Raw genomic sequence first — 25,017 nt, 5'->3', positions numbered from 1 at the left:
CTAAGATAAGCAATACTAAAGTGCCCTTATAGGCACTAGAAGTTACCCACCTATCCTTTTTACTATAAGAAGGTTCCTAACTATCTCTAAGTTTAGCTTACCCCTAACCTAAAGATAGTAATAGGGAACTTCTTTAGTAAATCCTATAAGGTATATATATATATTACTAACTTCTATTATTTAAAGATTAATAAGTATATATAGTACTATATAGGATATATAAGTCTAATATACTCTATATAATATCTAGCCTAAATAGTTTATATTACTTATTAAACACTTAATTATTTCCTTTATATTTAGTAATATATACTACTAATAGCAGGGCTCCTACTAGTCCCTATATAAAGACTAGGAGATAAAAGTTATTAGTATAACGCACCCGTAGCGGCAACTATAGGCGCATAACACTAGTATTATCATAATCCTACTAATAGGTATCGATTTAGATAGATATATGCTATTAGGCGCGAAACTACTATAGTTAGAGGATAATAGTAAGAAGAGTATTCTAGGGGCAACTAGTAAGAATATAGGCGCGGCACGCGTTCTATTAGGGGCCCACTTAGCGGGTACAACTATACATTAATCCGTAGAAGGCTTGATAGCACGTCTAAAAGCCTACACTAGGGCGCCGACGGACGTAATAGTCAAGTCAAGTCAAGTCAAACTTCCCCACCTAGTGCGATCTGTATTATGTGGTATCCTTAGCACAATCCTAGTAGCTTTTTCCTGCTTCTGTGTTCATTACATAGGGCTCGGACAATGTCTTCTGCCTTCTGCACTCATAAAGGAAGCGGCGCTTTACGAGTAGGTTAAAGGTCCCACCATTAATGATGATAAGGTAGTATGGTGCAAAGCTGGGCAAAGGCTCATAGCCAGTAAGTCGCAAATGTCCTGGGCTGATAGTGCAAGATAAGCGACTGGATAACCAAGGAGGCGGCGTTGCTCACGGATCGAGCTGGGTCCGCGGGGACAACTTTGGGAATTAGAGTCTTCAGGACGAGCGTGAAGGCCTTGCATATATACAGCACTTATTACAGCATAATGTCCCGGCTTTAAACTACATGCGGCTGTCGGCGGCGGCGGCTGCTCAGCAGACGGATGAGAAGCCGGGGCTTTCCCAGCAACTCGATGTCGACTGACTACCCCAGTGGGTGGAAAACCGCACTCATGATTAATTCGTTCCTGTGGTTTAGGCGATGGCCGTCTTTCCTGAATATGGGCTGATTACCCCACGCAGGCTGCTATGGGATGGCCGAAGCTAGATCCGCATAAACTCCGCATTCTGGGGTCTGTGACATGCCTTTACCACTTGACTCAAAGCTGAATGCTGGAAGCCGCGCGGCCGGTCGCTGGTCCACAATGACCAAGGCGTTAGATGCCCGACTAAACATGTATTTATATACCACGTATTAGAGAGGAATTGGACTTCAAGGGTTACGAAATCAACATGCTAGAAGCGGGCACTCCACTCATGCGTCCAATGCCTTGCTGCTAGCCCAAACCGATTTACCAAGCGGATGCTGTCACATGAATGTGTACTGAGCTTACTATCAGCGGCAGCAATGCACGCACGTGTGCGCAGGTTATTGGCAGCCAGAGAAATGGAAAGAAAGGCAACCTGATGTCACCGCATGATTATAACTAGGAAGAAAAACTGTGGTCTAACAGGGTACCTCCTTCTATTCGTATAGGCAATTTGCGTGTGGATTAACTAGGGTGTCTATTTTAACCTTTTTAGGGCCTCCACAGCCATTCCGCCTCCAGCACATGCTGCACTCAACCAATCACGTTTCATTAGATGTAGTTAAAAACTGGGACTTTAGCAGCGGATCAAGTTGAGCTCAGCTGAGCTCGGCAAAGCCATTCTCGTCGTCCCTAGTTCTACTTCTGAACTCGCAACAGCGTGGAAGCAAACATGCACCTTCTCGATTTGCCCAATGAGCTCCTTGACAGAATTGTGTCGTGCCTGGAAGAGGAGTGCGACATCGCAGCCGTTGTGGTGACTAACCGGCAGTTATTTACCGCGTTCAACTCCACGCTGTACCGGTTCAACGTGCGTTGCAATAGGGGGACAGTGCTATACTGGGCTGTTGAGAACAATCGGCCTGACGCAATCCAACGCGCGTTGACTCGGGGAACATGTGTTCACGACCGGGACGTCATTTCATTAGCTGCAGAGCTTGGGCGCCAAGACTGTCTCCAGCAGCTATTTCTCCATCTCCCAGATGGTTGGAACATCAATAAGAGAGACTCCTCCCGCGAGACTTTGCTTGGCTGTGCCTCTGGGGCTGGCCACCTTTCCACAGTCAAATATCTCATAGAGAATGGGGCTGCTTTGCAAGCCAGGTCTAGGGGAGCGACCGCTCTTCACCGAGCAGCTGCCAACGGCCATGTTGACGTTGTCAAGTTTCTGCTCGACCGAGGCGCAGATACATCAGCTGAAGATGAGCACGGACACACACCATTGCACACTGCGGCTGAGGAAGGGTCTTCGCCAGTGGTCAGCGCCTTTCTCGACCATGGACTCGATGTTGACGCGCTCACAGGAGGCGAGCGCTCTCGCACGCCGTTGCATTTAGCCGCAGAGTGTGGCAATACTGAGACTTTGGAGACGCTTCTGAAAGCTGGTGCCAACATGTCTTCCCGGGACTACTTCGACTATACGCCGCTGCTGCTGGCAATAGATTCAGGTCAAATTCAAGCTGTGGAGGCACTCTTAGCAGGAGGAGCCAAGGTTGACGAGGTGCGCGAGCCGGATGATGAGAAGCCTCCTCTCTGTGTGGCAGCGGAGCTAGGGCACCTTGAAATCGCCGCGCTTCTAATCGAGCATGGCGCTGACATAGAAGCAACAGACAAGTGGGATAGTCCGCCTCTCTTGACTGCATCTCTCGACGGGCATGTTGACATTGTCAAGTTACTTTTGGGCAAAGGCGCGAATGCTGCCAAGGTGACCCGCATGGGGTGGACTGCGCTCCAAGCGGCGTCAAATGGCGGGCATCTTGAAGTTGCCAGGCGTCTCCTCGAGGAAGAAGGCTGTTGCGTGGCCCGGGATGATGCTAGCCGATGGTCTCCTATGCACGATGCCTCTGCAGGGGGCAACCTAGACGTCGTCAAACTACTCATGGAGCATGGACGAAGTGCTTCCAAGGGCTCAGATCGCACCGGTTTGACGGCATTACACGCTGCCGCAAGCAACGGTCTCATAGGTATGATTGAGTTCCTCTTGGGTACTCCGGGTGTCGAAATTGATGCTCGGGATCACACTGGACGCACACCGCTCTTCTTGGCCGCCAGGGCAGGCAAGATCAAGGCTGTTAAGAAGCTGCTTGAATATGGTGCGGCTATTGATGCAAAAGATATTTATGACGCGTCGCCCATTTTTGCCGCCGCGAGAAACAACCACCGTTTTGCGGCGCAGTTTCTGCTTCAGCGTGACCCTCATTTGATCAAAGCCAAAGACATATTCGGACGGACTCCGTATTGGTGGGCGTCTAGATTTGGCGGAACGGAACTGAACAGGGCTTTTGAGGACGCGGTCCTGCAGAATGACATTCGCGTTCCATTGGACACTCTCTACAGCGGCCCGAACGAAAGTAGCATGTTTTCACAAAACCGCGGATTTTGCGACGTCTGTATTATGTGCGTTGATGATTGCAAGACGGCTGCTCATTGCATAGCCTGCAAGGGCGATGAGTTTATGATATGCGCCCGTTGTATCGATGACGGAATGGCCTGCCTTGACAGGGCTCACGTCGTCGACAAATGGGAGAGGCAGGATGGCTGTTTTGACTGCCGCTCTTCACTGTAACCTACTAAAGCATTAGAGCTAAAAGAGACACTATTAGAAAACATCAGTCATAGTTTAGATTATAAATAAGCTGACGTAAAATAAAATGATAAATAAATTTTTAATGTTTTTGACAGCTATGTAAGGGCCTATAAGCTGAATAGGTAGTGGGTATATCATAATAAGTTATCAAATCTCTTGATGGAGGCTACCGAAAAAATTAAAAAGGAAGGAGAATCAGTCCACGGCAGACGTGAAAACTGGTAAGACTGCGTAGTCTTGTCCGTTTGGCCCCTTAATTTATTTTGCAACAGATCGGTCTATTTTCCCGCCATCGCTTCGAACCGCCAATACAGTCTCGTAAATACTTGGCGAAAAGGGGAAATATTCCTGTGCTCAAATAGTGCCAGTCGGCAAGCTGTTTTCGTCTGGTGTATTGATGTTCGGGAGCGTAGTTGCCCAGCGCTCCGCTTTGACGATCACCTTTGCCTATCTTGGAAGAAATCCCCGCTGCATGGGCTAGTTAGATTGTCTCGTCCTGTCGGCTTCCGTCTCACCTCGTACTACTCTGTGTTCGCGGTCAAGGTTCGGGCATCGGCACCATAAGAAGAGTATAGTTAAACAAGACTTGTTTTGCGAAGCCAATGAAGGGCAGGAAATGGGACAGAACAAATCGCGCCGAGACCGTGGCTAGTTACCGCTGATGCGGGCCGAAAGGACGGCAAGGGGGTGCTAAAACAACACGCCGCTGAGGCAGAAGCAGCGGCTTCTCATTTCGTTAATCTTGATATAGTTCTTTACTATTAATTATACTATAATTCCATTCCTTTCTAGTTTCTCTTCTTCCCGACCCTCGTTGTAGTTATTCTCTTATTATAATAACTAACAGCAAGCCACTGGCGTCCTTTCTTTTTAGTGCCCGCGCGGATGAGCATCCGAGCGCATACTCCACGATAGCCATCGACGATCATTGGCAATCGGCACTAGTATCTTCTACAGGTAAATTGCGACATATGAGGGCGACTTTAGGCGCAACTAAATTATTTGCGCTTCAGACTCTCGAAATTCGACTTTACAGTTCGAAGAGTACTACGGAAGCTATTTTCGTGGATGTTTGTCCCCGGAACCTTTGGGCGCGTTGCGACGGCAAAGCTGGCCTTGACCGTTTTGCTCTAGGAAAGGATCGTGGCCGTCACGTCGAACGGCAATCTGTATCACCGCGTCCATGCAGCTTGCCGAAAGAGCAGTGTCTCGTTTCCTGAAGCAACGTGATAAGAGAAGGTTTACGGTTTCATCATAATTAGGGTGCCGCAAAGCTTAGCAATGCCCCGCGGCCAACACTATAACAACCTAAGCTGGCTTTCTAAAGCTAGCCATCAGAACCGATCAACTATCTCAGAGCATCGAACTGTGGTTTGCCATCAAATCAGGTTTGGAAGAGTCAGAGTCGCCAAGGAAAAACAAGAACTATACGAATGCGAAGGAACGCCAATATTGGGATGGAAACGTAGCCGAGCCGGGGGAGCGAAAGTCAGACTGCGTTTGTGTACCAGCGGCATAGCAGGGGGGAGCAGGAAAAAAACAACGCAGATTTTTCACACCGCACTCGGGGACTGAGCGCAGTTCGTCTCATTTCACCTCCTCCCAGGTATCTACCTCCCGACCGTCAGACCCAAATTGTCACACCTGCATTGGTGTGAGTGGGGGCTGCAGCTTTTCTACGCCACAGACATGGGACTTTGACCATGTGTACCGGTACAAGAGCCCTACCCCCCTGTTTTTATACTTACTTTTAGTTTTTGCCTTGCTGCTTCGTATCTTAAGAATGGAAAAGGATGGAAAAGAAAGGAAATAATCAATAATGTCTGACCGCTCAACGCGGTAAGACGCCGCATTGCTACCAGCTCAGTTCCCGGCCGCCCACCGGCTCGCGCTATGTTTGCATCCGGTCCTCTGAATTTTTTTTGGATGGCTTCCCGAACTCCCAAATATTTTCCATTTAATCCCCCGCCGTCATCTACCAAGCTTTTCCTCTGCCTTTCTTTTGAGTACCGGCGCGAGCCAATAACAACATGTCGTGGAGCAACAGCACTAGACTGCCCCTCGTCGGGGAGTTGCGCAAGCGACTCGACTACCATGACAAAACTCTGGAGCGTTGCAAGTCCTTTTATGATGTTTGTCGCCTCTTTATTAGGCAATACATTGACGAAAACGGTGTTGCAGGGAAGCACTTTTACGATCGAACCTGCAGGGACCATGTCGATGCTGTTGAAACAATGGTCGAGCTCTTTCTGAACTCGGAAGGGAACGGCGATTATTGGTGGCCAGACAGTCCTGACCATAGGAACGCAAATACGCTACGATACAGTACCAATAAGCAGCAGTATGAACCCTCACTTACCGTGCTATTTGATTCGGGAGGACGACGACATGCTAACACAAACTGTGACAGCATAACGATGACGATGCAACTATTAGTTCTCAAATTAAATCATCAAGCTCGTGTCAACACACGATGGAAGGGAAGCCCTGATGATGATCCGATTCAAGCTCTGCCTGCATGCAGGGACCAGTCTACGAATGCACACCAGCCTGCCGCGTGGGGTTTCCATGTCGGCAACCGCATCAACATCGACCGTACTTATCACCAAGCCATGTTCTCTCTGGAGAGTCCAGAAAATGCCAGTGAAAGTCAGCAACCCGCGGCAAGCAGCTCGAGCGATCCGGACCGTTTCCCCGTGTTGAGCGAGACAAGTGCTTCCACAGGGCATGTCTCCTTCCCGATGACCCGGCCTACCAATGAATCTCCCGTGGAGGGAGTGCAGAGATCGGACTTTTGCAAAATGCCGAGTCCCACGGAACATTCTGTAAGAAACACACCTCTGTAACCCCAACCTGATCTTGCTGTCTTGTACGCGTTTAACACGGACCAAGCAGGACCCGCGAAACTCTGCCCAAGAAGCATCCAGCAGGTTGAGAGTGACGCAATCGGAGCCAGCCACGGCGGCACGGACATCCACCGGGGCTCATCGAGGAAGACGTACACCGACGGCAGCTACGCAGCACTCGCGCAAAAAGTCCAAGGGCAAGACACATCTCCGGGGTTTGACCTACCAAACGAAGCGGATGCCCCAGCGAAAATCGAGTCGAGCAAAACGTCAGATCTACAGCAAACTGAGCTTTTCTGACGAAGATCTCACAAAACGTTCAACTGTGAAGGTGGTTGAAGCCGTCACTGGAAACACGGAAGAGGGAGCAGTGTTAGAAGCCATACAGGGTGCACCAAACGCAGCACTGATGGCCACTCCAAGCACAATACCGAGCAGCATGCTAGCCTCTGGGTCAGATCCTACCGAGGCTGCTGCAACAAGTATGGTATTTGACGCCGAGTTTGGTACTGCAGCGTCATTTGCCCCAGTTCCGTCCCTAGCGCCGGCACCGGCAGGGCCTCAGGCAGTTGAATCAAGAGAAGAACAGGTCGCCTCGATGACGAATGACGCTACCAGTGCAGCAATCTCAGGCATCGATACGTATTTGTTCAGCCGCACCAACACATTTCATCATTCTGGAACATCCGAAGCGTGGCGAGCCCAGACTGCAGAGGATCTAGAGCGAAGAACACGGGAGACAGAAGCTCCCGTGACGGTGTGTTCAGATATCGAACCGCAGAGCTCTCCCCCAGCACGCAACACAAGTCCCCCAATCTCAGAGACGGAACACGACGGGTGGGATGGTGGTTATTCTGTCGCAGAAACTACCAATGGTCTTTTTGATAGCAAAAGTGCAACGCACATCAGCACATTGAGTCCCGAGCTTCTTTCGGCCCGTGTGACCCCTCAACGTTCCATTGCACAGACGTTTCCGGAGCAAGATTTGGCTAAGGACCCCGAATCTGCACGGGAGGAGAAAGAGACTACGACGGGGGAGCCAACACAGCCACCTGCTGGACCATCACTTCAGATACCAGTCAGATCTCAGCTGGGCCTCTATGTAATATACGGGCCGAAATCACGCCGCGAGCCATGGACGCCAACAGAGTCCTTTCTGAGTCTGACAATGGCAAAGATGAAGGAAGAGATGCCGTTTCAGCTAAGCGCTGACTTTCGAGGCTTCAAGATTGTCTTTGTCGGTGAAGGCCAACGGACCGATTGGGAAGTGGGAGACGGCGATGAGGATCAGCTCCGACATGTCCAACTGGACGTTGAGGAGGTAATGGAAAATTGGAAGGCAGAAAATCACGGCAAGCTTATCTTCCAGCTGCGAATCGAGGAGCTGCGAGACGATGATGTCAATGAGGGCAGAGCCGAGTCCTGAATGTCTTTCAAAGCAACTCCGTCTGTACTAGTTTTAATTTTTTTTGTTGAGTAAAAGGAGGAAAACATAAATTGCAAAATTCAAATACATTTGAAAATCAATCAGACCGAAATATGCTAGCGACTTAGCTATAATGTGAGGTACACATGACACCCGCTACTAGTCCTCGATTCAAGTCGCCAACGTAGCGATGGCCGTAGAAAATGAGGCGCCATGGTATACAAGAATGGTTCAACGTCATTGGTCATGACCTCGGGCGGAGGGCGGAAAACTGGGTGACGCGAATCAGAGCAAAGACTTGCAAATGAATAGGGTGACGGCACATTGACCAATCCCAATTCGTGGCTGCCTGGATTTCTTCTGCTTGCACGTCGCACGCCTGTTCTGAGACACTGACGCGCCAATTTCCGGCCGCCGTGATAAGCTTTTCCCATAGGCCAGGAATGACATAAAACTGGAAACGCAATTTACTGTGGCAGAAAGAAAAGACTTGCCCTGCCCGGGAGGAAGCCGGGGTGTGCCAGCCTCGTCTTTATTGCAGCGAGGCAAATCATGGCAAAAAACGACAGCACGGGCAAAAAAAAAAAAAAAAAGAAAAAGAAAAACAAATGCATGGCGTTCCGAAATGAGAATAGGGGAAAGAAGAAGGAAAGCGTTTCTGTGGTGATGGCTTGATCTGGCACCCAATACCTCCTCTACCCCCCCTCGCAACCTCGTCGCATCACTTCGTCTCATCATCTCGCAGCTGCACCCGCGCTTTGGTCATCAGCTCTTATTCGTCTTCGCCTCTTAGCCTCTTCGCCTCCGGTTCTGGATCACCATTTTATTGAAGGGAGATCGCTGCCTCCTTTGGCTGCTCAGAGCGACGGGCCCAATCTCATCATCGCTGCGCACACCAGGACCTGGCTATGCTGGTGGTGATGCCCGATTTCCACATGTTGCTGGTAAGACATGACGCTCTTTTCTGCTCACGGTCTATCCCTATAGCTTAGAATGCCCTGAGCTCCTCCAGACAATATTACAAGGCGCTAGGACTTTCACTTTATGCTGCTGTTAGGGCTGATGCACGCCGTCGCCAGTGGGGTTTGAAAAAAACGGCCCAGGCCATGCCATGTCCAAGAGTTTTCGAGTCTGCCAATGGGCTTTCTGCCGATAGTACGGCTCGGGAAGACGCCGCAAGTGTGTAGCTGGAGAGCGTTGAGTGCCAAGGCAACAGAGCCTGGAGCGCCGCGGCCCATAGCACTTCTTCCTTCTTGGCCAAGACGACGCAGATCGGCCGATTTACTGGTGAAATAACAAAGCATTTACTGGTTCACGAATATACCGCATGCTTCTTGCCCTGCTCTGTCGTGCTTTGCTTCTCGCGCTCATCGTCTAGGCACTGCGGACACAACGAGAGACCAACTACTTGCGCTACTACGACGCGCGATAATGGCAAGGCCGATAGGCAATCTAGCTCTTAAAAGACGTATTTTTAGATATCGGAGAGATCCAGCATCATCTGGACGCGAGGCAGAGCACGAATTCGGCACAGCAATTGGCGTGCATGCAGGGCATGGGGTCAGAGCGTTCTGCACAAACCAGGGCCGGTGCGCAAATTAAACAGAGCAAAGAAAATCCACGAGTCCCAAGTTGGCAGATGGCTGGCAATGTATCTCTACATTGGGCACCCTTACTCAGTACAATGCGCCACACGACCCTCGTCAGGGAAGCACGGGAAGGATGGGGCGTGTGGGCGGGAGTGGCCTGGACTGCCACACTTTCTCGCCACAGGCAATTGAGAATATAATAAAAAATCGATTAAAAAAAGAATGCATGTATTTTGTTTATTTTATTTTTAAAAAAAGAATAGAGCGCAGTGGACTGTCACAACTCGTTACCAGCCTGCATTATGGTAGCCCTGAGAAGCCATCCAGCTATAAAAACGCACCTCTGTCCGAAGAGGATGCTGGATTCAACACCGAACACAACTTTGTTTCGACCAATTCAGTGAGATTTGACTACCTGAGCCCGATTTCTTGTTGGAGAGTTGCTAATATTTTGCGCAGGAACAGAAAACGACGCTATCACTCCCCTCCATTCCGAACGGTCAACCCACCCCAGTACTATGTCCTCGACGGCACGGCAGACACCTCCGCCGGCAAAGTCGGATGAATTCTCTGATACCGGCGAGTCTTTACAAGTCCTGGGTACGCTCGAAGAAGAGGCACAAGACCAGAAATACATATCTGACGGTGGCTCTGACGAGCTTGCAGATGCCTCGGAACTGAACGAAACAGCAGTGTCTCTGTCCGAGACTGCTCCCGAACCTGTATCAGCACCGGTAGCACCTTCGGGGGCGGCCACCGCTGAGTCTACCGCAGCTTCATGGGACTCAAGAGATCCTGAACACGCATCTGAGCAGCTGCTAGATCATCCCATGTACCATGCGGATGCACAACAGACCGTGATTGCTGAGCAGCTCAACCTCGCGGCAGCACCACTGGAGGGCTCTCCATTCAACCTTGCCGCAGCCACTCCGGCCCTCGCTAACTGGGGCGTTGCACAGAGTTGGAGCACAAGTTACACCCACATAGTGTATTCAAATACCGATGGGAACCATCAGGCAGGAAATTCACATATGTTGGAATGGAGCAGGCAAGTTTCGGGCACTGTTCTCGCGGCCGGACATGGTCCCGCGACACTGCTGGACCCGGCTGGGATGCATCTGGATCCCAATTTTCATTCTGCAGCCGCTACAAACTCGGCAATGGAGCCTCTAGGATCCTTTGGGTTGAACAATGAGGCAGCCACTCCCGGGACGGAATATGTCAACATGCCAAACGAAGATGTTGAGAGCCCTGGCAACGTGGCAGCGCTGCCACTAGACATGTGGTCGCCTGTGGACCTGCCGGAGCCTACTCTCCCCCCCGGAGTGCAAGTCTGGCAGAACAGGAGATTCGCATACGTCTTCTACATGACATTCCCACAAGCTTGAGTTGTCTTCAGTTAGGGTGTGGCTGGAGAGTACTCTCAGCCAGGTATTCTGTGCTCAGCATCAGGGCGAGAGCGGTCAATTCGAGGTCTGAGGAGTTTACCATATTTTTACGCGTCACAGTGACTAGAATAGAGTGTGAAAGAAAAAGTTTCGTTCCAAACCATGCCGCCATACCTTGAGATCTGTCAACGAGACCAATTCTTGGATGAAAGTAGGACACATGGTACGCGGCAAGCAGACAGCGCGCCCCTGCTGCAGACGACAAAGGGCGGAGCAAAACAGGAAAGCTGCGACTGCTTATCCAGACCCGCCGAGCAATCAAGAATTACCCGCAAACTCTAAAAGGTTCTCGGCCTGGTCGATGTGACATTGGAGCACCCCACTCGTGCAGCCACGGCTGTCCAGCATTGGCTCCGACCACTGGTCCTGAAACAATATACACGCCACAGAAGCGGAACAAATGTGCCTTTGGGACCTGTACCTCACCCAGGAAGGCCCAGGAACTTGGCCGAAGGGAAAAGAGGAAATGTTACCCGCCTGGGCAAAGCGCTTGACAGGACGGCGTAAGCGCGACAGGCGAGGACGAGCTACGAGGGGGGCAAGACACACACCACCACACAGCAGGAGCTTGTCAGTCGTAGCCTAATAGCACAAGTGCCCTTGTTATAAGGTTGATCTATTGTATTTGGTACAGTGAAGTAAAGAAAGCCGCGATCACAGTGAATAGCCCGAGTGCTGAGTTGGTTTTTTTTTTTCTTCTTCTTTGCTGGGAGTGTGCTGCAGCGAGACAGGAGACTCACAAGATGCCGGAAACGCGGCGGACGGCGCGTAGCAGAGCGACTTTAGAGTTGTGGTGTGTCCCATTTGCGCGCGCAAAAGAGACACACACTTTCTCTGCCCGGTTTGCCACCTCCTACTTATGCACCTAGAGGGGACACCCACTTTCTTAGAGCCGTGCTGTGTCCCATTTGCGAGCGCAAAAGAGCCATTTCTGCCCCGTCAGCCACGTCCTCTTTTCGCACCTAGAAGGGACACCCACCTTCCCTACCTAGCTAGCTGCGTTGGATTTACGCACGTTGAAAGGATACTTTCTTGCTCAGCCTATTCCTTCCACTCTAGTACAGGCCGGATAGACAACCGGCGGGCTGCGCAGGCTCAACACTGACAAACCTTAGCAGGGTACCTATTGGCAGTGCTCGGCAGGGGTTTATTGGCGAAAAAAAAGGGGCTTGCCCAGCTTACAATGAGAGACGAGAGACAGAGGTGCTACTGGAAGACGATGGTCACCCAAGTGGCGGGCATAACTGGGCCCTCGACACCTGTGGATCTCACTCCAGTCTCCGTTCGAGCCGACCTTGAAGTGTTGTGTTTGAAGTACCTCATGTGACATATGTAGGTGCTTTTGATTGAAGACAGGTGGCGGGGTCGTGGTACATGGACAGAGAGGGTGTGCGCTCCTGTTTTCGTGCCGCTGCATTTCCTGCTTAGAGGTAAATGACGAGTAAATGATTCGCAGTATTGTCATTCTTTTCGGTGAGAAAAGAATCGAACATCCAGCTTTGCACGAATAGATGAAAGACTGCGTGAGGAATCTTTCATTGTGATTATTCAGGTGAAGCTGTCGGGCAAGCAGCCCTGTGCGACAACGGCTTTTGACGATGGGTGCGACCGCTGGCGCGCGCGTTGTCTGCCACACACGGGTTCCTTGGACAAGACGCCGCTCATGATGGTGACAGGTTCCTCCAAATTCTGCTCAGCGTCACTTTCCTCGCAACACAGCAGGCCACAATCCCAACACCACCACCCCTTCACAAAATGACCTCGCGAGCCGCATCAATGGTGCGGCAGCGCATCGCCTGAAGCCTTCTCCGCGGGGAGCAGTCATCCACCGCCACGCTAAGCTAACTTACTAAACGTGCGCCGCAAGCCGATTTCCTGGTAGCTTTGCATTCAAATAGCACATGCCTCAAAGAAGCGCAGACTCATTCAGGGATCAGAAACAGCCAGCAGTATTTTTCAGAGATATATATACATATTACATTGTGATGCCAAAAAACCCGCGCTCTAATCATGTGCACGTTGCAGCAATAAGCTGCTGGGCAGGGCATACAGTACTCTAGCTACAGATAATAATGATAAAAAAATATTCCCTTCTTGTCTATTCTTGAAAAGAATCGTGGGGCGTTGCCTTGACAGCCTATTGTGCCTTTGCAGGCATTCTGATTTACTTCGTCCATGATGTTGACCTGGTGTTGAGCCCACTGGCGTACCAGCCATAACGCGCCCATTGTGAAAATCGATCTACGCAGCGCATTTATGCTCCGAATTAATCTTTTTTCCTCAATGGCCGATTAACCACTTGAAAGCCCATCTTTTGATGTGTATCATCTACCCCCTTGCCCTCACAGGAGCATGTACCGAAATAGACGCTTGTCCTACAGCTTTGTTGAAGCTACCTTCCTGCAGTGGCTGTTTGCTCCAAATCACAACATGCTTCACAGGAGATGCGAGTAGAGAGGTAGAGAAAAAAAAAACATACACAGGAAATAAAAGCTACACAAAAACAATTTGGCAGCGATCGTCGCCACTGGTGTATCTTCTCCTGTACATATATCGGGCCGAGAGAGTATACAAAAAAAAAAAAAAAAAAAAAAAAAAGGAAACCGAATTCTCAAACGTTCAACCGGTTTCAGAAGATATGATAAAGAATTAAAGAAGAAACGTATCCCTACAGCGAATGCCGATTGCTCCAGTGGCTAGCAACTGGTTCTTTGGCCAGTGGGTTCAGCACTAAATTATCTGTCGCGGACAAAAGGTGAAACGCCCTGAAAACGGGCCTAATAATGAATCCAGCAAAGGCTTTGCAATGTAAGACATATTCAAAAGCGATAGCCAGTCATATGTTTAGCCAATTTCCGCGCTCTTTCAGAGTCTCTCTTTCTCGCGCAGCCATCCAGTTAACTCAGTCCTTTCAGCTGCCACTAACGTTAAGTTTCCTTCGATAGCTTTGCCCGGCCCGTCGGTCTTCTCCATATCGTATGCTCGGTTATGCCAAATGACCTCAACACCACTCGCGGCAAATCGAGATCAATCGTCCCTCGCGGTGCGACCGTGCTTCTCCCCTGCATCGAAATCCGAGCTGCACACTCGGCTTGTCGGCAAACTGTAGCCGCATGGGCGACGATGGCCTTGGCTGTGAAGGCCTGTTAATAGAGAGCGCTTCCAAGAGTTTGCGCCCGTGGCACGGTTTCCGCATTCGACCCGCTACACAATGTGTTGAGGGTCGTCTTACGCATTCACAGCACAAATGCGGACTTGAGATTGGGCAAAAAGCTGTCGTTTTGTTTCTGTATCTTCTAAATGCCCTACAAAGGAGCGACAGATGACTGGCGAGCTATTCGCAGCATCAAACGCCCAGTGCTTGCGAAGTGCGCCACGAGCTGACCACGTGGTCAGCGCATTACGGCACGCTATCGCCTCTCCAGCACATGCCGCAGCAAAGGAGGGGAAACAATCCGTGAACGCGTCTGAAATGTTCTGAAACTTTCCAGTTCTGCCCGTTTTTTTTACACTTTCCTCCTTTTTCTATATCGTGGGGGATGAGGGCTAGGGGGTACTTTTTTTTTCCTTTATTTTTTTCGCTTCGGACGGCCAGTCTGGTGTCTTGAAAATTGAAGGTTATATATCAGGCCCTCGAATTATACTGGTCGACAAAAGGTCTTCGCTAGGAAGAACACGGTTCAGGGATGGGGAACCCAATCAGCGTCGCCTCGCGACACCGTCTATGCGCATATCGTACAAAAAGTCGCCGTTTTTGGTGGTGTTGTGCAGAGGTTGTAGAAGAGCCGAGGTGTGGATGCACAGGTAGGAATGTTGTCTTGTCATTTCGGCGTTCGTCCCGTCTCGTACTACTGGTACTTGGCGACTACAACACATTTGGTCTGTAGGAGCAAGACAGTTAGCAAGCACGTTTACTTAGTAGGGCTGGGGTCATGGCTAAATATGGGGTCCGAAGCTTTAAGCTCGGAGAAAGACACAGGGCCCAAGCGATCGCGCCCCACGATAACCGTTTGTGGTTGGCGCTAGGATGTTTTGTAGATTGGTGATATAGCAAAGAAGCCTTGAACGTACCTGGTATTTCTGCAATTCAACCCGGTGAATCTTGTCTCTGTAGCTTCTCACTGTCGTAGAGTCACCGCCACTATTGAGTTTGATCTCTACAAGCCTCGAATTCTGATCAGGATTATGAGGCTCGCGTCGGCTGTTTCGCACTGTAGAGGAAGCACGATCTTGAAGTGCGGCAGTGGTTGGCGGCCCTGCGTCGGTGGAGTTGATGGGAACTGCAGCTGCTGCCTTATTTTCAGGAAAAGCAGCCCGAAACAGGCGAGCAACGAACGGAAAACCAAAGGTCACGCACAGCCAACCCGCCACGACAACAACAACAACTTGGAGGAAGGCTGCCCGAAACAGTGCATCGAAGCTGACAGTCGGATCCATGCTGAGAGACGAAAGTGATGAGTGTATAGCAAGAGAAATATGTTCGGGAAAAAAAAGCGCGGGCAATGGAAATGGACGAATGGCAGCAGAAGCAGATCCTGCAGCGTGTAGGGGCCTTTATGTAAAGATATAAGTACCATGAGGAGATTGGATGACGTGAAAAATTCAGGCTAGGCTTGGGGAGAGCCCAGGTACCTGCAATTTTACGTCTTTTTGCACGGCTCTACAGTCGCGGACCACCCGAACAGCCTCGAATCCTGCGGGTGAGTGGGTATACCTGGATAATTTGCCTTACTGGCCGGGCGTGGGCTGACACACCATCGAGAGCCAGGGTCATGGAGTAAGTCCTTCCCCTTTTTTCTATTCCTATTTTGGTTCACCCTGGCGGATGTGTATCCGTCGAAGCAATTTAAAGGATGCGTGCCACACTGCTCAGGGGCGGCCGCTGCCAGCACACTTGACCAGCTTCCACCCGCCCACTGACTTTCTCACGCTGGGCCACTGAACCTGGGTATCTCAATTCAAAAGTCTTCACTTAGTAGTTCAACAGCGAAAATCGGCCTGGATCCCATTGTTGTTTCACTGTTCTGTTGCAACGCGACCCAATAACAACATGCCTAGGAAAGGCACCAGGCTACCCGGCGTTGGGGAGTTGCGTGCCCGAATCGACTACGGCGACCTGTCGCTACAGCGCTGCAAGTTCTTTCATGAAGATTGCCGCTTCTTCATCAGACATTATGTCGATAAGGATGGTAATGCCGGGTCAGAGTTTTGCGACCGAAACTCTAAGGACCACCTCGAAGGCATAGAAATTATGACTGAAGCTTTTCTAGAAAGAAAAGCCCAGGGAACTTATTGGTGGCCAAGCGACCGCGAACATAGGAACGCGAATAGGCTGCAGTACAGTACCCAAAAACAACAGTATGACACACCAACATTCTGGGCCTAGAAACCCTGACGTTGACTCTTTTTACAGCATAACGGATACAATGAGGCTTTTGTTTCTCAGGATTAACATCCAGTATCACTCAAACTTGAGATACAAAAGCAAGAATGATGTTCACTCGGCACGAAAACCGGCTGCACGCAAGGGCCACGGTCCGAACAGAGACCAGTCCGCTAGGGGCACCAGCGTCAACGACCCCATCGACCTCGAGAATGCTCACAACCAAACTGGGCTCGCCCGGAATCGTTCAAATGGCCCCGGAAAAGGTCTTCCATCCGCGGCAAGCAGCTCAAATCATGCTGCTACCATGGAGACTCAGCCAGGAAGGCAGCCTACCCGAGCACTGGCCCAGCAGGAATCGCAGGAAACAGACCCTTACGAAGTGCCCAAGACTCCAGAACTTCCTGTACGCCCCGCATTTCCAGAACAAATACTAACTCGCGTTGCGCACAAAACTGACATGCATCGGCAGGGCCGATCAAACGCTACTCAAGAGTCGTGCGCTGGAAGAAGAGTCGCCCAGTCGAGTTCGGCCGCGCTGAGTGATGCTACGATAGAGGAGCGCCCTGCTGCGTCTTCTGGGACGAAGCGCGCGACAACGGCAGCTACACAGCACTCGCCCAAGAGGCCAAAAGTCAAGCTCACGCTTCGCCGGGCCTCAAACTACAAACCGGAGCGGACGCCGCAACGAAAATCAAGCCGAAAACGAAGTTTCGTCTATGGCTCCCTCGACTTTACTGGCGAGGGTCCTTCTCCATCGGAAAACGCGCAGCCACTGGAGGCGGTCGCTGAGGCCGTGGCAGAGGAAGAAGCACCCTCAGAAGCAGCACAGGATGCTCACGTGGCAGAGCAAGAAGCTACCCCAGGCGCTGTACCAGCAACGGCACCGTTGAATGCAGCCCCTCTTGAGGTGTTGGCTGCACCAGAATCTGCACCCACAACTGCATCTGATGCTGCACGGCCTGCACCTTCGCCGGAGCAGGCACCAACGCATCCAGAGGTGGCTGGACCGGGCGAAGAGCCGGCCCTCCGAGCAGATCTCGAAAGAGAAATTGAGCTTGCACTCGCAAGACAAGGGAAAGCACCAGAGGTACCGTCAGAAACTCCGACAACGATCCCCGATGCCAATGCAGGAAATGCAGCCATCAACGCATTCTTGTTCAGCCGTTTCAACGCGATCTCTTCTTCAGGAACACCCGAAGAGAGATCAGCTCAGGTACTCGAACATCTTTGGCGTGGGGCGCGAGTACCAGAAGCTCCCATGGGGCTTGTCCACGACCCGGCCCTGCAGTTCCTCGCCGCGAGACGCCAAACAAGTCCGCCTCCCCCCGAGATGGGCGAGCACGAGTGGCATGAGACTGCCAACGTACCGCTTCAAAGTACCGAGTCTGTCAAAGAGACGACGACGACGACTGTGGCGGCGACGGCTTCTGATTGCGTAGGAACAGCGCACATTAGCACGATGAGCCCCGGGGCGGCTTCATCTCGCGTCGCCCCAGAGCGCTCTACCACACAGACACGTACAGAGCACAGCCTCGCCGCGAAGAGCCCTGCAGCTGAGGCGCCCAAAAAGCAAGCATCTGCGGCGAGAGAGTCTGAAAAGTCTTCTACTGGGCCGCAATTGCAGCCTGCCGCAGCCCAATCTGAGCTTCGCCTGATGGTGGTTGGACCGAGACTGCTCAATAAATGGAAGGAAGCACCGCCCCTTCAAGATCTAACGATGGCAAGGATCAAAAGGGAAATCCCGCTGGAACTGAGTTCCCAGTTCCGAGGGTTCAAGTTTACTCTTCTCGGGCCAGAAAGTCGGCGGCATCAATTTGAGATAAGGGATGGTGATGAGCAAGAATTTGTACACCTCAAATTTGACGTTCAAGAAGTAATGGAGGACACGGAGGAGCAAAATCAAGGTCAAAGCGAATATCTTGGGTTCCAGCTGCGTATCGAGGAACTGAGGGACACTGGCGTCAGAGAGGACAGGGCCGATTCTTGAAATTTTATTTACGATTATTTCTGCTGTTGGAGGAAACGGAATATAAACATGCTTATTGTGATATATCTCACATCAAATTTTGAAGCGAAAAGATACACTATGATTGACAATTTGAAGCCTGGAATTTTCATGGCAGATTTTACTGGGTTCTGACGCCGGCAACTCTTGTCGCGATGCGCTAGACCAGTACGTCCTCAGGCTGCATAGTGTGCAAACAAACGCGACTGTTGACATTAAGGGCATTAGCAAACGCCTAAAATTAGACCACGTGATATCCGGCACAGCTGTGCGTTAAACAGGGATAGCACCTTCAGGTACCCGACGTGGCAGCCTAACCACCAATCCGTCTGCGTGAATTTTTCTTTGTTTGTCTTGTCCTGAAACACGAATTTCAAGCCACCGTGAAAACTCTGCAAAAATGAACAAGGAATATCATTACTCGTGGCAGGAACAAGAGATCCGACTGGCTCTGGGGAAGTGTGCGCCTTGTCATGCACGCCACCTATGCACGCTGGTCGGGGCGCAGGTCAGGCACGCGACGCGGGGGATGCGAGCGGAAAACACGGATGCTTTCCCCGTCACCACTCGGGCGGAGAATGATGACTCGCGAGAACGAGTGAAGAGAGAAGAACGCAGCTGGTATCGATATACGATGTTATCGGTGACCCCGACTATCAGATTAGATTGTCCTTTGATATCATGATTTAACCCGCTATCTGTATTGGGGTAAATACCAAGTCCCAATACGATCCACAGCAGCCTTGTCGCTGCATAACTTTTTTGAGAAAAGTTCACGGTTGAGTAGCGCTCATGATGAACCGGTCGGTCATCATGTTGCTGTGGTTGGAGAAGCGTTTATGTGCGCAGTAGCATGGAACGTGAGCGAGCATCTGAAACGGGTAACCGGGAAGTGTTGATGAGATGATGATACAAATGACTCTAAAAGTCCTCCTCCCACAAGATCATTCCCAGACGCCTGCTTTGACGCCCCTTCAATACCATCATTTGTCGCTGTTGTGTGAATTTATCCAGCGCTGTGTTTTCAGTGGTCGCCAGCCGCGCAGCAATTAATGGTGACTCTCCACAACATCTCCCAAGAAATCTTGAGAATGACAAAGATAAAGCCATCAAATCAATTCTGCAATCCCCCCAATGCTACGTCGAAGTCGGCAAGTCACACACGCGAACACAGGCGCCGTAAAGAAGAGCGCCTCGGCAGGCGGTTGCAGGCTACCCTGCACTACAGAGTCTGCCAAGTCGGGAGAGACTTTCGCCCGTTGGCTCCGGAGCTCTTGAAATTGTTGCGTTCTGCCTCAACCGTAGTTGTATTTGTACATTGATGTTATTTATTTGTGGCATTTGGCTGTGCAAGTGAGGTTTGTCCCTTCGGACCCATGATTCAACGGCGGTCCATGATGTTTCTGACTCTCGAGACAAAGTGAGACGTGGCGCTGGAGGAACAAACACGGGATCTCCTCAACCATAGCACCTTGAACTTGCTGAGCTGAGAGGAAATCATATCTAGCGTCAGGGTTGGGGTAGGTTATCAATTGTTTTCTGCTGACTTGTTTTTTTAAGCAGCGAGACAGGCGTATTAGCTGCAACGCGACTTTTGGCCACGACAGGATTTGCGGCCACGACACGACTTGCGGCCACGACACGACTTTCGGCCACGACACGACTTGCGGCCACGACACGACTTTCGGCCACGACACGACGCCAGGAACGCGGCGCAAAGCACTACGTAGTGAAATTCAAAACTTTGCAAGAAAGGGCAAGAAAGATCAAGTGAGCATATGCACAAGAGAATAGTGGAAAGTAATTACATAATAAACCCGCCATGAAAGGGGACGGCTGCCGCTGTAGGTTGGGCAGCCAGGGTGCTCAGAAAAAGGTACCGCTGATGACGCGATTAAAGCGGCGATGCGTCTGCGACTACACACCAGAATCGGTGCAGGGCTTTATATTTGAGCATGAACACACTCTGATTCAGTTGCACATAGGTATACGGGTCGAAATACCATCTCAGCCTCCAATTCTGTGCGGTCCTGTGACTTGGGATGAGGCCTGCTCTTTCTAGCAATGCTCTCTCTAGTAGTGTAAGTCAGTCGCTTAGTGCATGCAACAACAGTTGTACGCCATACTAGCCCGGGCAATGAGGAGTGAGATAAGCTGCACTTTGTGTAACAGACTTCCCCTCTTTCAGAACTCCTTGCAAGCAATTTCGGCCTCAAAAGTCTCCCTAGATGACAGGCACCGTCGCACTCCGTTCACATATCCACCTCACGGCATTCGAGAAGTAGGCCGCAGTCGGAGGAGAGCGCCGGACAACATCATGCGTCCCTCATAGGGTGTACTGTGCACCAGCTCAAAGATTGGCGAGAAATGACGAGTTGCGATCCGAGTGCGCTGCATCACGATTGAAAGTTTGAAGCTCTTTCTCACATTACTGCGCATGTTCTCGAGACGACGCCGAAGTTTAGAGGCGAGCCCTTTGGGTCGCTTGCTAGTTTTTGGCCGCTAAAAGTTGAACTGCCCGCTGCATTTCTTCCTGAATTCCAAATGTCTTGTCGGAGCAAACAGTCAATTGAAAAGATTTTTTGAAACATTAGAAGAGCCCCTGCATGGACGAGAATACTATTTGATGCGACCCTTGGCATTCGGGTCATTGTGTTAGCGTTGCATACAGTGGCCACAGCACCAGGTCATGCGACAGACTATCTGCCGAGCCTAGCGATTCCTCTCATCATATCTTGCCGAATGAGCGATCATTGCTATCTTATATCCAAGGAGTACCAACCTTTATCAGCTATGCTTATGCTTCAAGCGACACATTTATCCCCAGCCGACAGTATGCACGCCCGCCCTCGTAGCCGGCTCTTCTGGCACTACAGCAGCATGCGACGACGGTAAGCTGCAGTCGGTGATACGGAAGTGTCGCCGTGTCGCTCAAATACTGTCTGTGGAGATTTTCATGTCCATGTATCTTATTCAGAACCGTCCGAACCAAGCTGGACGTTTGACTGCTGAGCTCTGAATTAGGCCTCGCGACAGCCAGCCAGGCTCTGCCTGTATCGACACAAGTTCCCCGTAGCAGGCGAGCAAAACGCGAGATGATGAGCTTCAAAAGCCGCAGAGTCGCTGTAGCTAGATCGAGAAGAACGTGGTCGTGTATAGATGCATCCGTTGGGCTGTGGCGATTTACTACGCACAATTCGACGTGAGTCAATGCAAATGTGCGCCGAAGACCGCAAGCTGAAACAGCATGAATACAGATGCCCAAAATGCCCAGCTCTTCAAGCCGCCACTGTATAGACAATGCAACCCTTCAAAAATTAACTTTATTCGCCATTGTGCTGCTCAGCTGCAGTTAGTTGAGCGAAATGCTCTCCAATATCGCCATCCGTCGCGCCATGGACATCCGCGTGCTGTGTTGGGTGTCGCAGAATTCCAGCACCAAGTGTTGACCGTGGAATTGCCCTGGGGCAGCTGCAGGCGAGCGGGATTGTCGCACTCTCCAGCTCGTCGCAAGCACAGGCAATTGATGTCGGTGACGCGTAGCATGCGGTTGCGAACACTGCTCTTGTTCCATGGTGGCAACGAGAAGCGGGCTCGTGCCGCTTTACGGACTCTCTTATCAGGAAGCTTGTGGTGGTTAACACGAAGTAGCATTTCATTAAACAGGGAATTTTGCCCCGTTTGCGGTCGAAGGTATCATTTCAGGACTACAAGAATAAAACGATATACTTTTTTTGACCGTGAAATGTCTGCCTGCGCATCTAGCCATGGACAGAAAGTTGCGAATCTACAGTGCGAATGCACAGTGCCCCAATGACTGTAGAACGCAAATACTTCAGTAGGTCCAAAGTGCACTGGCCGGCCAAGTTTCTGCTTTGATCCAAAAATTATATTGTCGTTATCTTTCGGAAACAGACATCAAGTTCAATCACCGTTGCAACTGGTGCGGGCCCGTCATTCCTCTGCCTGCACCCAATGGATGGTGAGGGAAGATCTGCGGCCTGGCCACCACTTGGTTGCAGAAGGTTGTGCTCCAGAATTGACAAGGCGCACTGGAACCGGATGAGCTGTTGCAGTAGACCACTGCATGTTATTGTCTCAAACATGGCACGGGCTTATGCTTTGCTCAGTTCTGCCATTGGGACGATCGCATAAGATAAAGTCACGAGCCGGGCATGGAATTCGACTAAACAAGCGGAGAACGTTCTGCTGCCCGAGCTCTGAAAATTGTATCCAGGTACCCATAATCTGACAAACTTGTACGAGTAAGTATCAGCAAAGCCTGATTGACTGATTGACTCGAACAGTGGCATGTATCATTGGGTGCGTGGTTGGGCGTCTGTCGCTTGTGGTGTAGCGCCTTGCATCAGCACTTCCGGAAGCCTACACAGGCATTGTCGCATCCCCCGGGATATTATTATGAAACCTGTATACCATCAGCTACAGAGCCTTTTGGATACTCTGGGTCTTTTTATGCTTCGTCCAGTCCGGAGGTGGATTACATTAGCATGCCCGCGAATCATGCCGTGGACACTGGCACACGTGCGCCTGCTCAACTGCCACATCGCAACATACCGCAGAGGCAGCAAAGCGCAAAGTAAACGCATCCCACTTGAGACCGAACTGGAGGAATTGCGCCGAATTGTCCAAAGAGTGCTTGGCTGGTTGACCTGGCAGTCGAGCACCCACTCGGGCACAGGCAACCAAGTTGATCGACAGTCAGAGTCTAGACTCGGATCCCGAAACACAACATACTCCATAAAATTAAAGAACATCTGCGAGGGAAGCATGCTGGCCGAGATAAGAGGAAGCGTCACCCGCTGGGCAGGGGAGCACAGGCGCAACAAGCGGGTACGAGCCGCGATTGTAGCGCAAGTAGGCAACCACAGCAGAGTATTTCTTCTTCTTCGCAGGTCACAGATCCATTGGTATCTACCCTCATAGGACCTTGTGTGCATATCATTGCCCACGAAGAAGAAGAAGACGTGCAAAGACACAACGTGGATACCAACAGTTTGCTTGTTACTCGGTTTGACGGTTTGTCGGCACATTGACAAAAACACCCTTTACATATGTGAAATAAATTTCAAGTTTTTCCACAATAAAGATTCGACCGTCTTGAAATACCCTTTTGATCTCTTCTCGGTCTTCGCCCGAGAGTTGCTGAAAGTGTCGTCCAAAGTACCTTTACATGTGCCACACTGCCTACCTGCGCAGAGTGGTGGGGGCGTGGCACACTGCAGGGTGTACGTTTAACCCAGCTGTCGTTTTCCGCCTGTGGTAAATGTCAAAGGCGAGATAGTAATAATCCCAAACCCAGTCTCGCTTGGCATGAGATGACATAGGAAATGTACGAATATATTAAATTGATCACATCTCATTGCAACTGTGAAACTGTCGGCGGCAAAGCAAAACCTGTACGACGAAACGGCTTTTTTTGGGCGCGCCTGAAGCCGACGACTGGCGGCTGTCTAGTACAGCGTGGGTCCACCCGGGCGCGCTGCGCTGCCTCGAAATTCTGCTCAGCGTCACTTCCCTCGCAACACATCAGGCCACAATCCCACCTACCACCACCTCACACAATGACCTCGCGAGCCTCATCAATGCTGCGGCAGCGCACCGTCGCAAGCTTTCTCCGCGCTGAGCAGGCCTCCTCCGCCGCCGCCGCCGCCAGCCGCTCGTGCCTGCGCAACCGCCACGCCCAGCAGAAGCGATGGAACACGCCTGCGCCTAAAGCCGGCGACGGCCCTCTCATGGCTCGCCGCGCCGACCGCGAGCTGCCCGGTATGTCTTCCACCCCTTTTCTCTCCCCTCTCATCTGCTAACCCGTTGCTGTCCCCTTTAGACCTCTCCCAGGTCGGCTTCCGCTGGGGCCGCACGCTGCCGCTCTTTGCGCTGCTCGTCGCCGCCTCGTCCTTTGCCATTTTCAACTACCAAAAGTCCTCCTCGCCCGTCATATCCTCGACGCTCTACGCGCTGCGCACCTCGCCGAAAGCCCGCGCCGTCCTCGGCGACGAAATCTACTTCAAGCACCAGATCCCCTGGATCGGCGGCGAGATGAACCAGATGCAGGGCCGCATCGACATTAGCTTCTCGGTCCGCGGCACCAAGGGCACCGCCGTCATGCGCTTCACCAGCCGAAGGCCCACCAGCCGGAGCCTGTTTGAGACGTCGGAATGGAGCCTCCGCACCGAGGACGGGCAGTGGATCGACCTGTTGGACGAGGGCGACCCCTTCAAGAGCCTGCTCGCGGACGACACGCTACCGCCGTCGCCGGCGCTGGACGAGGAGGCTGTCCAGAGGGGTTTCAGACAGCAGGGTGCGCTGAATAAATAGACAAGAAAAGAAACGGAGGGAGCATTTTATACACAAAACACAATCTCTGCTTAGCGTCGGGCATTTAGTTTGGTGGAAGTAATTAACGACAACTGTACAATAGTTTATCAATTCATGTGTACATCTATAAATACAAGTAATTAAAA

At 51.1% G+C, this 25,017-nt stretch overlaps 7 protein-coding genes across 8 annotated transcripts; 5 read left to right on the top strand and 2 right to left on the bottom strand.

Moving 5' to 3' along the window:
- Positions 1 to 1,921: 1,921 nt before the first annotated feature.
- LMH87_009586 (uncharacterized protein) lies at positions 1,922 to 3,814 on the top strand (the record flags this gene model as incomplete). The annotated part of the gene is made up of 1 exon (XM_056196609.1): positions 1,922 to 3,814. The coding sequence occupies one exon, from the start codon at positions 1,922 to 1,924 to the stop codon at positions 3,812 to 3,814; it is 1,893 nt and encodes a 630-aa protein (XP_056053739.1).
- A 2,051-nt stretch (positions 3,815 to 5,865) lies between these two features.
- LMH87_009585 (uncharacterized protein) lies at positions 5,866 to 8,107 on the top strand (the record flags this gene model as incomplete). Of its 2 annotated transcripts, none has more annotated exons than XM_056196607.1 (4): positions 5,866 to 5,947; positions 6,017 to 6,176; positions 6,246 to 6,660; positions 6,731 to 8,107. In XM_056196607.1, the coding sequence occupies 4 exons, from the start codon at positions 5,866 to 5,868 to the stop codon at positions 8,105 to 8,107; spliced, it is 2,034 nt and encodes a 677-aa protein (XP_056053737.1). The 2 variants fall into 2 exon arrangements, with proteins under 2 accessions (XP_056053737.1, XP_056053738.1); XM_056196608.1 differs by having other exon boundaries at positions 6,246 to 6,677; positions 6,728 to 6,770.
- Positions 8,108 to 10,214: 2,107 nt separating this feature from the next.
- Positions 10,215 to 11,084, top strand: LMH87_009584 (uncharacterized protein; the record flags this gene model as incomplete). Its single annotated transcript, XM_056196606.1, has 2 exons — positions 10,215 to 10,296; positions 10,363 to 11,084. The coding sequence occupies 2 exons, from the start codon at positions 10,215 to 10,217 to the stop codon at positions 11,082 to 11,084; spliced, it is 804 nt and encodes a 267-aa protein (XP_056053736.1).
- A 2,987-nt stretch (positions 11,085 to 14,071) lies between these two features.
- LMH87_009583 (uncharacterized protein) lies at positions 14,072 to 14,380 on the bottom strand (the record flags this gene model as incomplete). The annotated part of the gene is made up of 2 exons (XM_056196605.1): positions 14,072 to 14,277; positions 14,377 to 14,380. The coding sequence occupies 2 exons, from the start codon at positions 14,378 to 14,380 to the stop codon at positions 14,072 to 14,074; spliced, it is 210 nt and encodes a 69-aa protein (XP_056053735.1).
- Positions 14,381 to 14,992: 612 nt separating this feature from the next.
- LMH87_009582 (uncharacterized protein) lies at positions 14,993 to 15,581 on the bottom strand (the record flags this gene model as incomplete). Its single annotated transcript, XM_056196603.1, has 2 exons — positions 14,993 to 15,025; positions 15,216 to 15,581. The coding sequence occupies 2 exons, from the start codon at positions 15,579 to 15,581 to the stop codon at positions 14,993 to 14,995; spliced, it is 399 nt and encodes a 132-aa protein (XP_056053734.1).
- Positions 15,582 to 15,652: 71 nt separating this feature from the next.
- Positions 15,653 to 18,517, top strand: LMH87_009581 (uncharacterized protein; the record flags this gene model as incomplete). Its single annotated transcript, XM_056196602.1, has 9 exons — positions 15,653 to 15,702; positions 15,773 to 15,844; positions 15,913 to 15,921; positions 16,203 to 16,333; positions 16,415 to 16,502; positions 16,558 to 16,933; positions 17,000 to 17,439; positions 17,604 to 17,617; positions 17,670 to 18,517. The coding sequence occupies 9 exons, from the start codon at positions 15,653 to 15,655 to the stop codon at positions 18,515 to 18,517; spliced, it is 2,028 nt and encodes a 675-aa protein (XP_056053733.1).
- A 5,600-nt stretch (positions 18,518 to 24,117) lies between these two features.
- Positions 24,118 to 24,871, top strand: LMH87_009580 (uncharacterized protein; the record flags this gene model as incomplete). Its single annotated transcript, XM_056196601.1, has 2 exons — positions 24,118 to 24,319; positions 24,381 to 24,871. 2 exons carry the CDS (start codon positions 24,118 to 24,120, stop codon positions 24,869 to 24,871), a joined length of 693 nt encoding a protein of 230 aa, XP_056053732.1.
- Between the last annotated feature and the right edge of the window lie 146 nt (positions 24,872 to 25,017).

This window comes from Akanthomyces muscarius, chromosome 5 (genome assembly GCF_028009165.1).
Source record: "Akanthomyces muscarius strain Ve6 chromosome 5, whole genome shotgun sequence".
Lineage (NCBI taxonomy): Eukaryota > Fungi > Ascomycota > Sordariomycetes > Hypocreales > Cordycipitaceae > Akanthomyces > Akanthomyces muscarius.
The sequence above is the reverse complement of the archived record's forward strand: the minus strand, read 5'-3'. Positions and strand labels throughout refer to the sequence as shown.